General features: G+C 35.8%; 2 protein-coding genes across 2 annotated transcripts; both read right to left on the reverse strand.

Annotated features, from left to right (window-relative positions):
- Window positions 1–891: 891 nt before the first annotated feature.
- Window positions 892–5206, reverse strand: LOC129244970 (transcription elongation factor SPT5). Its single transcript, XM_054882901.1, has 12 exons — window positions 4699–5206; window positions 4503–4627; window positions 4257–4394; window positions 3751–4201; window positions 3614–3684; window positions 3379–3545; window positions 3068–3240; window positions 2734–2987; window positions 2473–2668; window positions 2100–2415; window positions 1621–2034; window positions 892–1549 (listed from the first exon to the last, which is right to left on the reverse strand). The coding sequence occupies exons 1-12, from the start codon at window positions 5101–5103 to the stop codon at window positions 981–983; spliced, it is 3279 nt and encodes a 1092-aa protein (XP_054738876.1). The 5' UTR covers window positions 5104–5206; the 3' UTR covers window positions 892–980.
- A 3848-nt stretch (window positions 5207–9054) lies between these two features.
- LOC129246165 (benign gonial cell neoplasm protein) lies at window positions 9055–13701 on the reverse strand. The gene is made up of 5 exons (XM_054884737.1): window positions 12180–13701; window positions 11766–12122; window positions 10731–11708; window positions 9458–10232; window positions 9055–9391 (listed from the first exon to the last, which is right to left on the reverse strand). The coding sequence occupies exons 1-5, from the start codon at window positions 13684–13686 to the stop codon at window positions 9256–9258; spliced, it is 3753 nt and encodes a 1250-aa protein (XP_054740712.1). The 5' UTR covers window positions 13687–13701; the 3' UTR covers window positions 9055–9255.
- Window positions 13702–14326: the final 625 nt, after the last annotated feature.

Below are 14326 nucleotides of genomic sequence, written 5' to 3' on the forward strand. Positions count from 1 at the left end.
CGCCTGGAACATGTTTCTATCGGCAAGCCAAGTTATTCTTCCTCTATTAGCGTTTTAATATAACATTTAAGAAATAAATAGTTGATAGCAGTTCTGAATTAAAATATCTGAATGCATCTGCCATCCAAATTTTTCTTCTGCAATACTTTTAGCGTCTTATAATATACTAAAGTTGATTATCGTCCAGGTACGAATGAGAAATTGAAACACATTTTTAATTTAGCTGGTTGCCAACTTTCAGAATATGTTTAAAACAAAAAACACAAATATAGTTGCCAGACTCAGGGCACAATAGTCATCCGGAGTTTAACTTAAGATACTATATATTAAACTGGTCTGAGTGTTTACTTCCTCCCGAGCCTGGGTAGCTGACATTTTGTTTTCATGGTGGTGGTGATGATTATCAGACCGTTAACCTGCTCTCAGCGAGTTTGAAGGAATCAGTTGATTTTCTAACGTAACAGGGGATGTGACGGCGGTTTATTGGCAACAAAACTGATATTGTGCTGGCTATATAAGGAAAAATCAACACAACGACTGATTTGAAGAGCGTAAAAAAACGTATGAAATGAACGGGCGCAATTCTGCTGCCGATACCCTCTGACGTGTAGCCGAAGCTACTCTTATAATTTGGTTGCGGATGGTTAAACCTTGTAATCTATCATCGTTGTAATTACGGCGGCGGTGACCTTGAGAGCCAGTTAATGCTCTTGGTTAGCTCTGTCTCTCTTGCGATAACTTGTAAGCATTCAATTTTTAACTGCTATCGATGACAAACAAAAAAAAAAACCTATTTCTATTGATAAATTATCTATTTGGCACGAACCACTTAATTTAATGATTTCATTTAAATAATAATGTTAGTATTTATGAATAAAAATCACATTTTTTTGGTGGATACTGTTTTTATTTTCACACCCGAGAAAAAACACATACAAAATAGTTGGCTAATGTTTTCTTATCTTTTCAATCGTGTTTCTTTAGTCAATGGACTTCATTTTGCACAAATAAGCGGTTGGCAGCAATTTAATTTCGTCATTAATCTGGCAAAGACTGGTATCCTTATCAGATACCGATCTTACTTTTCCCACCGATTCTCTTTCGTCACCATAAATAACTTTGAATTCATCGCCAACTTCTGGAGGTACAGGTGCCAAATGTTCGCTCACAATAGACACGCTGCGATCTTCTTGACGCAAGAAAACAGAGCACACTCCATTCGAAACAGTACGAATAATGCCCGTTTGCCCAACTAAATCAGCATCGTCATGGGTATGAATTTTAACTTCAATGTCTGTTGTACACCAATCTCCAATTGGCGAGTCCAGGCTTGCCCCTGGAGTTTGTGGATTATATGGTGATTGCGGATTCCCACCTGGTGTATTTGGGGAATAAGTCGATGGAGATGGTGTGTTCATATAACCAACTGGATAGGGGGATGGAGCCGGGCTGGGACTTGGATTGTAAGGACTATAGCTACGATCCGATCCGTATAAAGTGCCTGGTGTTTGCGGTGCGAATTGCGTATTCATTTGATAGCCTGGTGTACCTAAAATACACAAAAATTAAATTTTATGTAAGTCAATATGCATTATATCCGCTAAATGTGTAAGATCATACTTGGGTTGTAACCAGGGCTTGGGCTAGGTTCTTCCAGAGTGTAATCAAAGTCGTTGGTACGTGCCGGAGTATTTGCTATACTAGGATCCCAAGCGCCATGGCGCGGAGTCATGCTACCGTCGTGCGATGGCGTCATTGTACCACTGTACGGAGTGCGACCTTCTGAATCCCAATTAGGCGTTTGATTGCCAAGCAGAGGTGTCTTCGATCCCACTGCTGCATAAACTGGTGTCTGTGAGCCATATCCAGGTGTACGTGCTGGAGTACGACCGTATGTCGAAACACTTCCGCCCTCTTTTCCAGGAGCTCCAACCATAGCAATATGGTTACGATCTACTGATATAGTTTGGCATGATGTATGCAGTTCCACGCGAACTGTGCTCTCAGTGGCATCCTTAACAATTCCGACAACTCCTAAGGATTAAAGTTTTGCAAAGTTAATAAAAATAACTGGTTATGACTGCCACTAAGCTTGTTACCCTTATATGGTCCGCCGCTAATCTTAATGGTTTTCCCTAGTAATTCACGATCGCGTGTTACACGGAACCCACCACGACCTCCTCTACCGCCAACGCGTCCACCACGCCCACCAGAAGGATGCATAGGCGATTGAATGCGTGGAGACATGAATCCAAAGCCGCCAAGTGTACCAGCATTGTTTGCCTGACTTTTACTACCCCCAGCCAACTGCAAATGACGCGTTTTGCAAACAAATATTCCTCCATTTTCTGTGTACATACGGCAATGCAAGAAAGCTAAGCTTCGATAAAGATGTTTTATTTCACCAGATCGGCCCTGAAAATATTTTTACGGTTAATATTATGCAGTCCCTCCCTAATTTTATTTACGTACAGCATGTGGTCCTTCCATTACTTTAACAATATCGCGGCGCCTTATTTGATTTTGGTCTGCATCCAGAGCAATTGTATTGCGATTCTCTCGACGCTTGTGTAATGCTGTCGGTTTGCATTCAATAACTTTCCCATGCATTCCTAAAACATGAAAGTTCTCCCGTTCCAATCGTACAATAACTCCAACATTCTGTGGACTGGAATATTCAAAATCAAATGTAAACTTATCGATCTAAAAGAAGATATCCAAAAATAAACTTACTCCAGTTGCACAAGATCACCCCATTGAAATTGGCCAAGGCAATCAACGCCGGTAGCCACATCAGAACAAAGTTGCAAATCACGTGGCAAAACTTCCAGTTCGTGATTTGTTAAATCAGATACCAATACAATGCGCATCGGTTCCACCCGTATGATTAAACCAGTTTCTCCTTCGTAGCGTCCTGCCAAAACCCTGGCATGATCACCAGTTTTGAAGAATTTGCGTAACTCACTGGCTTTAAAGATTAATGGATCCTGTCAAAAGAAAATATATTAAATAATAATATTTATATATATGTATATATTGCGATTGCTCATAGAAAAATTTAACTTACTTTAAGATCTTGATGCTTCGGCATTACTGTTATCATGCCACCATCAATTGCAATTATTTTTGCTTGCAAATTTTCCAAATCACCAACGCAAACCTCTACGTTGTCACCCATAGAGAATGAATGTGTACTTGTTGGATCGTCTTTTGAGCCCGCAACTATCTCCAAATTGACATCTAGAAAAAATTTCATAAATTCGGAATCAGTTTAAATTGATCTTAGTTAGCCCTGAGTTTTAAAGTCTAAGATATTATTTTTAGCTTGGCCAATTAAATATATAAACAAAATTTATCAAGGCAAAATCATTAGATTACCTTCAGGTTGCTCTTCAAAACGTTCCAATTCTGCCAATGTAGGCTTCACGCCGTCAACCAAAATGGCTGACATTGTAAAATTTTTATATAAAAATCCTTTACGCGAGTAACGATTCCCTTCAAAAAGCAAAAAGTCACCATCTGAATGAACCTCCCCGCCAATAGCTCTTTAAATAAAATAAAATATAAATTGCAAGTGTTTTCTATCATAATTTGTAAAACAAATTTGTCTTACCTTACGGCCTCTGGGTCGAAGGGCTTTGCAGCTGGTCTACGTTTCTTTCTGCGTTTAGAATCATCCGATTCCTTAAATATAGACCAGAACATCATTATTATTAAGGCATTAATACAAAGTTGACTGTAAAATATTACCGTTGCTGTGGTTCTAAGAGCCCCGCGCATACGTGTATAATCAATTCTGGGCAGTAGTTTTAAATGTACTTGATTTTGAGCCAAATCCACGTAATCAACTTGAGCAATATCGTCCTTATATAAACCACGCTTGAGTCGAACCCATTGTTTCACTTTCAATCCAACTTGCTCCTTTACTACTTTCAAAACATCAGTCATTTCCTTTATGGGCACCATTTCTTGTTTCCATTTGCCCATACGTAAATTGCCAACATTGTCTATAGCGGTTTTTACATGCGTTTGCTTGTATGACTCCAGATATATATAACCCTTAACTCCTTCGGGAGCAACCACAGATTTAATCTGCAAAGGTTCATCCGTATTCAAATATGTGAGAAATTTGCGCATCAATAAAAGAGCGGTGGCTTTCTCCTCGCCAATACGGCATTTGACCATCCATAGATTAGGATCTCTATAAATTGTATAAGTTAATGAAATATGTGTTTCCCAAAATGAATTATTTATACTTTATTCCCGGCAACAATGTCTGCTGTGTTATTTCATCGGACATTTCCTCACCGCCATCACCAAAGTGTCTTTTAACAACAGATTCATCGGCATATTTCTTTCGTAGATATTCCTCGATTTCATCTTCCTTTTGAGTGCTAAAAATAAAATAATTTAGTTACAAATTAAAGCATTAATATTTATTATATTTAATTATATTTAATTATTAATATTTATAGTAATATATTAATAGTTTATTATCTTACTCCCATAGATTTGTGCCACGACGTCGTATTTCTATATCTCGTGCTGTAGGGCCTAACTCGTCAATCTCGTTACCAACAATACCAAGTTCGTTAGCTCCTTCTTCCCATTCATCATCTTCATCAACCTACCAACAACATTTCATTACAAATTGCTTTTGTTCAACTATTTTGCTTCACAAATTTGACTATAATTTACCTCGTCATCCACTTCGGCTTCATCAATAATGAAGCCTCCAAAACGTTCCTTTTTCTTCTTCTTTCTTGGGCGATCGTCGTCTTCATCCTCCTCTTCATCATACTCAGAGTCAACCTCATCTCCATCGAGATCCTCACCATCCTCAGGTTCCTCATCACCGGACCGACTGCGACTTTTACGCTGCCTATTACGAGAGGGACTCTCATCTTCCGAGCCCGAGGCGTCAGAACGTGAACGCGATCGCGAGCGCGACCTAGAGGGCGATTTAGACCGAGAACCGGAACGCGATCTATATACTGAGCGAGAACGTGAACGTGAACGCGCACTTCGTTGTGATTTGTTGGAACTTAAGGATCCCTCGTCTGATCCACTATCAGAAGCATTACTTGCTTCGGAGTCCGACATTATAAAATTAATTTTTCAACCAAAAGCACAACTAATAGCCACGAAACTTTTTACAAGAATAATATCGGTTTGCTGAAAAACTTACATATAAGAGAAAAACGTACAACGTCTTGAAGTGAGATGCTATTTAATTATAGGGTGATACAAATACGCACCAAATACTAGTAGTCATGGTGAAAATATTTTTAATGGTGTGGCCAATATCAGACTTTAGCGAATTTGACAGAATCAGTTAATGGGCTAACGTATCAGGGGTAATGAATTGGTTTGCTTACGAAAAGACTAAGAATGTATTAGTGATATACGAAAAAATTAACAAAATATTACTTCGTTGCCATCTGAACGACAACTGCTTGGACGATTATGTAAATATATGTGAAATTATCGTGCAGATTTTGGCTGGCGGCAAAATTTTGATAGTTAAATAAATTTTGTGAAACACAGGCTGAAATAAATTTTGCTCACCATACCTAACGAGCAAACCTGGTATCTATCATCCTTGTCTTGATAGGTATGGTGAAAAACAAAATTTTGAGGGGAATTTTGGATGCACGTCACTTCGCGCACCATTTTGTAGCTATTTTTGAATTATACGCAAGATATAAATGTGACTAAATGTAGGTGTGTTACTACTGGCATATCTATTTTAATTAATCAAATTCTCTCTTTAAATAACGCACAATAAAATTACGCTCTTTCGCCCATTTGTATTCACTGTATTCGTAAACAAACCGTCGCCATGGTATAAGCATTATGTTCTCTGCATTATGGTGTTCACACTCACCAACGTATTGTAGTCCCTTTCCGTTGCCTGTAGCATACACAAAATTGAGCAAAGTTTATCCCGTAGAAAACAACTGCGTTCTTTTAGTGACACAATGTTGTCATTAACATTTTTGCATACATACTTTTACACACATCCGCATTATAAGTTACAATTTTTCATTGTATAACAAACCAAAGCCAAAAACCAACAAACGCAATTAGTTTATTTATCTATAATTAACATTATTGAACATTGTTTTTAAGTTATGCTAATAGAAATTAAAATTTGTAAATGATAAGGATGGTGAGAATTTATTTAAGGGGTTAGGGGTAGTCAGAATTTTCAAAAAATCGATTTTTTTTTTTGCATTTTCTTAAAGTATAATGTTTTAAAAATATTGTGTAAAAATTTGAAGTGAATCCGACAAATACTTTTCAAGTTATTCAACAATTAACAAAGGGCGCTCGGCCGCTCCGGAGCCGATAGCAAAACTTTAAATGCGTTTTTCTCAAAACTATGTTTTTCAAACTGGTGAACACTGTAACTTAAAAACCGCTACGTAGATTTCAATAAAATTTATACAGCTTTTGAAAAACATAAAAAACTTGTGCCTGATCGAAGGATTTTTTTTTTCAAAAATTTCGATTTTTTTTTAACAATTAACTGTTGGTTTTTTTGCTCTAAAATCTGGAAAAAATTTTCTGAGGCCGCCATTTTGTTCATTTTGAAAAAAAAAGCTTCGATCAGGCACAAGATTATCTATTAATAAAACTAATTTTTCTTGTCCGATTGGTTTTAGATGAATCTGCAAGGACTTGTGATGTTCACCGCAAGGGACTTCTGGAGAAACGGGCTTCACACAAACAGCGATAACTTTTGCAATTATTAATTTTTTTTTTGAAATTTTGGTGAAGTCAAGTTAAAACATGATGTTTTTATGCTATGTTTTTATTTTTGTTAAATAAATTAATTAAGTAGCAAAAAAAAATTCGTGAAAATCATCATTTTTTCGGGCCTCTGACTACCCCTAACCCCTTAAATAGGCCTCTCATTAGTTTCATCGTGTCAGCTGATATAGGTGTCCGTTTACATTGGTGAGTGTGAGCAACATTAGTATATTGACGGTATGATTTTATTATACTTGTGTTCCAGTACCACAAGCTAAATTTTGTTAAACACATCCCAATTAAGTTATTAATATTTACTTCAAACAATGTCTCCATTTTAAAACATGAAAGTACAGACAGACAACAGAAATCTAAATTTGTACTGATTGTGCTCGCCCTTAATTCAGTAGCCGTGAACCTTTTCCATTTTTATATATTTACAGGTAACACACCTGCACTTATTACCTGATATTGCATTTCTCTAGGTTTTTCCAGTGTATTGATAGTCTGGTTTTCAAGATTTCCAAACCATTGTTGTTGTCGCATTATTAACTACCTACCTGCTTAAATTCGTGAACATGGAAAAAGCTTCACTAAAGATACACTAGTTACCTCATTATTTGGAAATCGAACGCAGGTTGCATTACCTACCTGCTTGGCCAATATTTAAATAAAAAATATTCAAATGAAATTCTGAAGCAGAAGCATTATTTTGTTAGGTTGCGCATATACATACATATGTACATACCATACATATATTTTTTTTTTCTTCACTCCTCTCGGGAGCATAGGGTCTCGACAAGGCTTGTCTTGCGTTGGTGAGTAGGTGATTAGCAAAAACAGGTTTTTACCTGATTGTTTATAAAAAAAACACTTGGGTTTTAGTTTGGTTGAGTGCATCACTGATAACTAAACTTTATTTCTTTAAAAAATACTTATGTATGTATTCTTATGAACGAACATTTTAGTTTTTTTTATATTTCGAATACAGTGGAGGCTATAACTATTAGCCTGCCGATACCAGTCCTAAGTGGTGGAAATGTCCACCTGTCGTTGCTTAGGAACAACACCCTCTTTACTGCTTGGAGCGTCAATGTTTCACATTTTTCTGAAGAAGGCAGAGAATGTTAATGGAATTCCTTTGGAGGAATGGAAACCAAGGAGGAATGGAATGGAATTCCATTAACATTCTCTGCCTTCTTCAGAAAAATGTGAAACATTGACGCTCCAAGCAGTAAAGAGGGTGTTGTTCCTAAGCAACGACAGGTGGACATTTCCACCACTTAGGACTGGTATCGGCAGGCTAATAGTTATAGCCTCCACTGTATTCGAAATATAAAAAAACTAAAATGTTCGTTCATAAGAATACATACAGTATTTTTTAAAGAAATAAAATTTAGTTATCAGTGATGCACTCAACCAAACTAAAACTCAATTGGAATGGAATTCCATTAACATTCTCTGCCTCTACTTTATGCCTTAGGAGAAAATTTTCGCTTACGCTATTGCATTGCAACGTTTTGTTATCGAATACTACTAATACAAAGATGGCGCCATCCCTGTACTAAATTTTTTTCCTGGCGAATTTGATAGAAGTAATGTCGTCACAGAAAATAAATTAACCAATCTTCGTGTGAAAGTTGCATATTTGTGAATCAATCATTGGATATTTTAATTTTTAAATTATATAATTGACGCTTATACCCTTTTCAGTGGTTTGGCGGAGCTTCTTTAAATTAAAAAAAATCAAATTTCGTCGGGCGGCTAATTCGGCTTTGTTGCCAGACTAAAAAAACGAGACCAGTATCTCACTTTAATTAGAAAAATGAGAGAGTTCCATATTATATAATCGTTATCAATCTCCCCCCTAAAAATCGAACAAAAACAAAAATTAAAAGTTATGATATTTGTTACACATTATATCAGTGGCGCCAGCAAGAGGAATCGGGCAACTGCGGCAATAGCGCAGACACATCAACTCTAACGAAGTCGTCAACAATCTGTGTGATCCTTCTGGCAGAAAAATGTAAAACACAGATGGCGCTCCAAGCAGTAAGAAGACGTTGTTCCTAAGTTTAAGACTGGTAGCGGCAGGCTGATCACCTACCCTGTCAGAAATCAAATAGATTAACGTAGCGAACGCAACACAAATGTCTTGTCGAGGCCCCATGCTCCCGAGAGGAGTGAGAGAAAAAAAACATAAGAACTTCATAGTAAATAAGAACATCAGATAAAAACACAAACAAGTTTACTTTTTATTAATCTTATAGCAGAATTCACTTTATTTTCAACGATTGATGCGCGGTAAATTTATTCAAAATTAAAATTCAAACTTTATTCCATTTGTTCGAGTTGATTATATGTTTCTCCGAAGTAAAAGTATGACAACTATAAACCATATACATTATTGATAATTATAGATACGATTACATACCAAATTTGCGAATTTTCAACTTAAATATCTATGAACTTCATTTTCATTTAAATGAAATGTAGCTGTTAGTTATAATCTAGCCAATTATTTCGAAAAGCAAATAGATCTAAAATTATTTTGCCAATTAATGTATCGATTTGAAAGGCATTTCGTTTTTCAGGGAATGAAGGCACACACATATTTTGATTTGAACAAATTTTCCTATAAATAAAAAAAAGTATATTTAAAATAGTTTATAAGCAATTTTTAAGTTAATATCGTACTTACAAAACTTCGCTAATAGGTATTTTATTTTTAAAGTACTCTTGCAATCTGAATGCCCCAAATATCTTTGTAGCCACTGCCACCATGCAAAATTGATCGGGATTCCTGTTGTACAGAATTACGAAAGTCAGTTTGTCACACTTCAAGCAGGGCTCAACTACTTTTGAAACGGCTTCACGAAGCCAATCTTGTGGATATTTTCGAAATACTGAGTCTGAATGCGATAGATAAACAGCAAAAAATTGTTTTTCCAAACAAGAAAACTTATAATCTCGTTGACCGTCCGAAACGTATTGTTTCCTTGTGTCAGCTCGTTTCGAAGCGTTGTCTTTTTGAATCGTATGAACAAAGTTTGAACATTTTCCCTCATTCCAACTTATAACGGAGTTGAATGAATTTATAAATTTGTTCGGTACTGCCTTAGGACGTAAACCGATGTTAAATGGCTTTATAAAACCACATATCTGATCTTCGATAGCAAATACTCTTTCCAATGTATCAAACAAACGCGATGCTGCAGTTAAAAAAGTGTTGGTGCGCCGCCACTTGTCTAGGCTGCCACAATTCTGCAAGAAATTCATATAGGCGCTATAAAAATATTGCCGTGATTTAAAGAGCAGTTGAGCAGTGGTATGTTCCATTTTCATTTCAATCCAGTCATCAATATAGAAAATTGACATTGTAGCTTCTTTATCAGTCGCAATATGATTTCCCGGACCTTGATAGTTGCCATAATTACTAAGAGGACAAACGTTTGTTGAATGTATCTTCGGTGGACCTAAAAAGCACACAATGTTGAGTGATTACTTTTCGTAATAATTACATATTCCTTAAATTCTGGGCGCCATTATTTTTCTACCAAATAATAAAATGTGCACATATAGTTTTACATGACCTTTAAACGGCATAAGGTTGCATAAGAAATATCTTCTCATCAGAAAAGTATTATATTATTAATATACTATAAAAAAATTATTTCATTTTGATATCTCCTGTTAACCGATGTGTCACACAGATTATATACATACGCATATTATATATAAAAGTGTATAAAATATTTCGATTAAAATTATTATTAACACTTTATTGCGATAGTAACATTTTCAAGGATCTCGACTTTAGATTTTGGAGTTATTTAAGATACATTTTTGAGTGCGTCAATTTAATGGGCCTCTAGTCTACATTTAACTACAACACGGTTCTGATTGAATACTTAGTCTTGTGCATATTTCTAATTTTAATATTCATATTTTTGAACAAAATAAATTAAGCATACCTGCAAACATAGCAACAGTTAATGGCGATACCAAGGAACAACATCGGATGCTGTTACGGTTAGCACTATTAATTTCATTTCCATACACAATCCAGTTGGAGGGAAATGATCGTGCATTGGAGTTTAGCGGTTCCAAGGCGAGTTCTCGAAGAATGGATGCTGGATGTATGACAAGCTCCTTAGATCTATTGCATTTAAGACGTCCTTCAAATGTGTCGACGATGCAAAGACAAGGATAAAGACCAGCCGCAAGCGTTGCCTTAATCATGGGCCAACTATTTGACTTTAAATTTATATAATGCATGCTCAATTGACCTTGGTTGTGTATAAGCTGTGATGAACGTAATGCGCCCACTAAATGTGTGCGTATGTCGCAAACTTTTTCCAAAATTCCATTTAGCACATAATCATGTTCGTCTATAAGCACCATTTCTGGATTATCGTCACGCAAATTGTTTTGCCATTCTTGATATAATCGTAGATATATTAAATGATCCGAAAGTATACTTTCTGCTAGACGTTTTCGCTCTTCCTTTACTTTGGCACGGACCTCTTCTAAAGCGACGTGATTTTTATTATCTATCTCGCTGGGCAATTCCAATGGATCAAAAGTTGATAAAAAACTGACTATTGTTAGTACGGGATCCAGGCATTGTAAAAGTATTGCAAATACGAGTAGTTTTCCCAACTGGCAATCGATTGGAACATCTATTAGCCGACATCCTAACCATGTCACGTCTTCTAGTTCATCAAATACGTATATTTTCTTCAAATTTTCGACTGTATTGTGTATGTGTATAAAGGGTGCTTTCGAAATGGTTGATTGCAAATATTCCGCAACCATTGTATGCGGTGATAATAATTTTACAGTTAAACAAATTCGATCCAGCGGCATTGTTAATAAATCCGCGGTATAGGTATTAGACAAACTTTTGACCAGAAAAGTGGGAATAAAACGAAAGCATAATACGCGCTCACCTAAGAGTTAAAAACTATTATTGAGAAAAATTTAAATAATTGAATATTTCTCCGTACCTTGACGACTAGTTAAACGTGCACGATTTTCAAGCGCTTCTTTAGCTACCCAGTCATAAGCAACCTCCTTACAAGCCGCATCTGCATTATATTTGGTGCGTCGTGTTCTTGCCAAATCAATTATATATTTTAATGGATATTTCGGAATGACGCTTTCAATAATATCTGTGGCAATTATGACATTTATACATTCGGGTGTACCTTCGATAACCTTATCCAAATGGTCCTTTTCAATATTGTTATGCAACATGTACAAGACAACTTGTTGTGGAATATCGCCTATCATTTTACATCGCAATACCCAATAATTCATACGCAAAAGTTGCTCATAATCAGCTACTATAATAACAATATTACCTGTAATTAAAAATATGTTTAAGTTTTCATTTATATGGGTAGATTTGTATTACCTACCAGGTTCCCATTTCGTACTTATCATCAAAACTTTAATAAGATCCATTACTAAACTGTAATCCAATGTTGATGGATTTCTGTTTTTCAAATTTGGGACGCTGCTTAGCAATTCAACACTCTTCATATTTCCTCCGGCAATCGCGTTAGATAAAGCGTTAAGATTTTGTTTATCCATTATACAGGGATCAGCAAATCTGTCCAATAATATTTTTATATGTGCGACATTTCCAAGTTTAGCAGCTATAATAATCGCAGTCTTTCCAGTTATAGAGTGCCGATAATCTATGGAAATATTTTCACCTTGAACCATATACAAAAATGATTCAAAAACTTGATCGGCACCAGTAAGCTCATAATTTTCAAGTATACGGTCCACATTGAAGTAATTTCCGTTAATCATTCGCGACATATTTGTGTAGTTCGTATACGATAATTGAGTTCTCATATTTAATTGGTCTTTTTCTAGTATCCTTTGTATATCTTCTATATGAAAAACGTTAAATGTTTGTAAAGCAGAATCCGAAGGAAATTCCAACTGAAACACTTCACCCTCACCAAAATACTCTAAAAAATCTGAATTGTGCTCAGAATTGGAAAGTAATATTATTTTGAGATGTGCGTGGCAACGTAGAGCAGCGCGTAATTCACATAATAATAAATCAGTAAATGCTTCATGTCGATGGACATCACAAACAATAATATGCGAAATATGCCGGAAACTATCAACAATACTTTGACCCATAAGTACACGTAGCAAGAAACTTGAAGTGGTATAGATAAGGTTTGATCCTTCGCTGATTCGACTCTGCAGATGTATTTGAAAAGCAACGGTATTCCCCACTTTTTCACCTAAGTATTCCGAAAGCTTTTCACTATTATGAATTGCCAATAATTGCTCTCTCTCCACACAAATTATTTTACAATGAGCTCTGCGTTCAGCACAATTTTCAATTATATACATAGGCAATCCGGTCGATTTTTCAAAAATGCAGTCACCATTCACTATCAGCACCCGACTACGGCGCACGGCTTCAAGTAAATGTATTTTGTATGGTTTTAGAGAGCATTTGTCTTGAAAACACTGTTGTCCACGAATATTTTGACGAGCCATTGATTGCTTCAAACCCAAAGAGAATCGATGTGGTGGAATGGAGGGCCTTGCACAATTTGGGCTGAAAAATTCCGGTGACATTTGCATTTCTAGTTGACTACCAATAAAGTCACTTTCGCGTTGCAGCATAAAAAGCTCTTTTTCTGTATGTGGGGTCAGACGTAATTCTGGTATCTGATTCATAAAATGCAAGCAATCCTTTTTAAATATTTTGATGAATTCAATCCCATTGTGTAGCAACGGACGACAGTTGTATCCAAGTTTAAAAGCATACTCTGTAAAAATAAGTCTTTCTGTTGAACGAAAGGATCCACAAAATTTTTGGCAACAACGATTGCCATCTTTAAAATGCATTAATTGCTCAAAAATATATTGGTGCACAATATTTCTAATCATAATGTATGAAAGGTTCACGATGTTAAAAATTCAAATTCAAAACGGAAAAATCGACTGCAACATTTTAAAATAATCAGAATGTCGACATTGCCAAATAAGAGTTCAGAATTAGTACAGCATGAACTTGCGATTTTATTTTAAGCAATGAGAACCAGAGACCTGAACCAGCAATAAGTCATCGTTTGTCAACCATTTATATACTCGCATAAAATATGTTTTCCATTAAGATGTGTTATGTAACCAGTTATCGGACTTATAAATCATCCTACGAGCAAAATGTACAAAGGTATCTGCACAGACTGGGGATATGGTATAATAATTACCCGCTGCTTGTGCTAATTAAACTCTGTTTACAGTCAGACTTAAAGTTAATTAAATTAGCTGTCAAGTTTGTGTATACAAAAATACGTTAAAGTGTTATTTGGCCACGCCTCTACACAAAGGCAAACAACCTTCCATGGTAAATTCTTACTCAGTTCCTTTAAAATTTATTAGAATGTGTATATTGAGAGAAAACTTTGTAAAAAAAGAAAACATAAGGGTTACAATAGTATATTTTTCCTTTGAGGCCAAACATTCTAATATCAATGTCTTATTTTGTACCGTGAACAAGGTTTTTAAGTAGGAAATATAGAATATC

Source organism: Anastrepha obliqua, chromosome 4, assembly GCF_027943255.1.
Source record: "Anastrepha obliqua isolate idAnaObli1 chromosome 4, idAnaObli1_1.0, whole genome shotgun sequence".
Lineage (NCBI taxonomy): Eukaryota > Metazoa > Arthropoda > Insecta > Diptera > Tephritidae > Anastrepha > Anastrepha obliqua.

What these genes read in the sequence shown, in the direction of transcription:
- LOC129244970 (XM_054882901.1), bottom strand. Translation starts at nt 5,103, where the DNA reads ATGTCGGACTCCGAAGCAAGTAATGCTTCTGATAGTGGATCAGACGAG. An exon ending in CGAAGCATCAAGATCTTAAA is followed by an intron (nt 2,988 to 3,067) that starts GTAAGTTAAATT and finishes TTCTTTTGACAG; the next exon opens with GATCCATTAATCTTTAAAGC. An exon ending in AAGCCCTGGTTACAACCCAA is followed by an intron (nt 1,550 to 1,620) that starts GTATGATCTTAC and finishes TGTGTATTTTAG; the next exon opens with GTACACCAGGCTATCAAATG.
- LOC129246165 (XM_054884737.1), bottom strand. Translation starts at nt 13,686, where the DNA reads ATGATTAGAAATATTGTGCACCAATATATTTTTGAGCAATTAATGCAT. An exon ending in AAGTACGAAATGGGAACCTG is followed by an intron (nt 12,123 to 12,179) that starts GTAGGTAATACA and finishes TTTTAATTACAG; the next exon opens with GTAATATTGTTATTATAGTA. An exon ending in AACTGTTGCTATGTTTGCAG is followed by an intron (nt 10,233 to 10,730) that starts GTATGCTTAATT and finishes TGTGCTTTTTAG; the next exon opens with GTCCACCGAAGATACATTCA.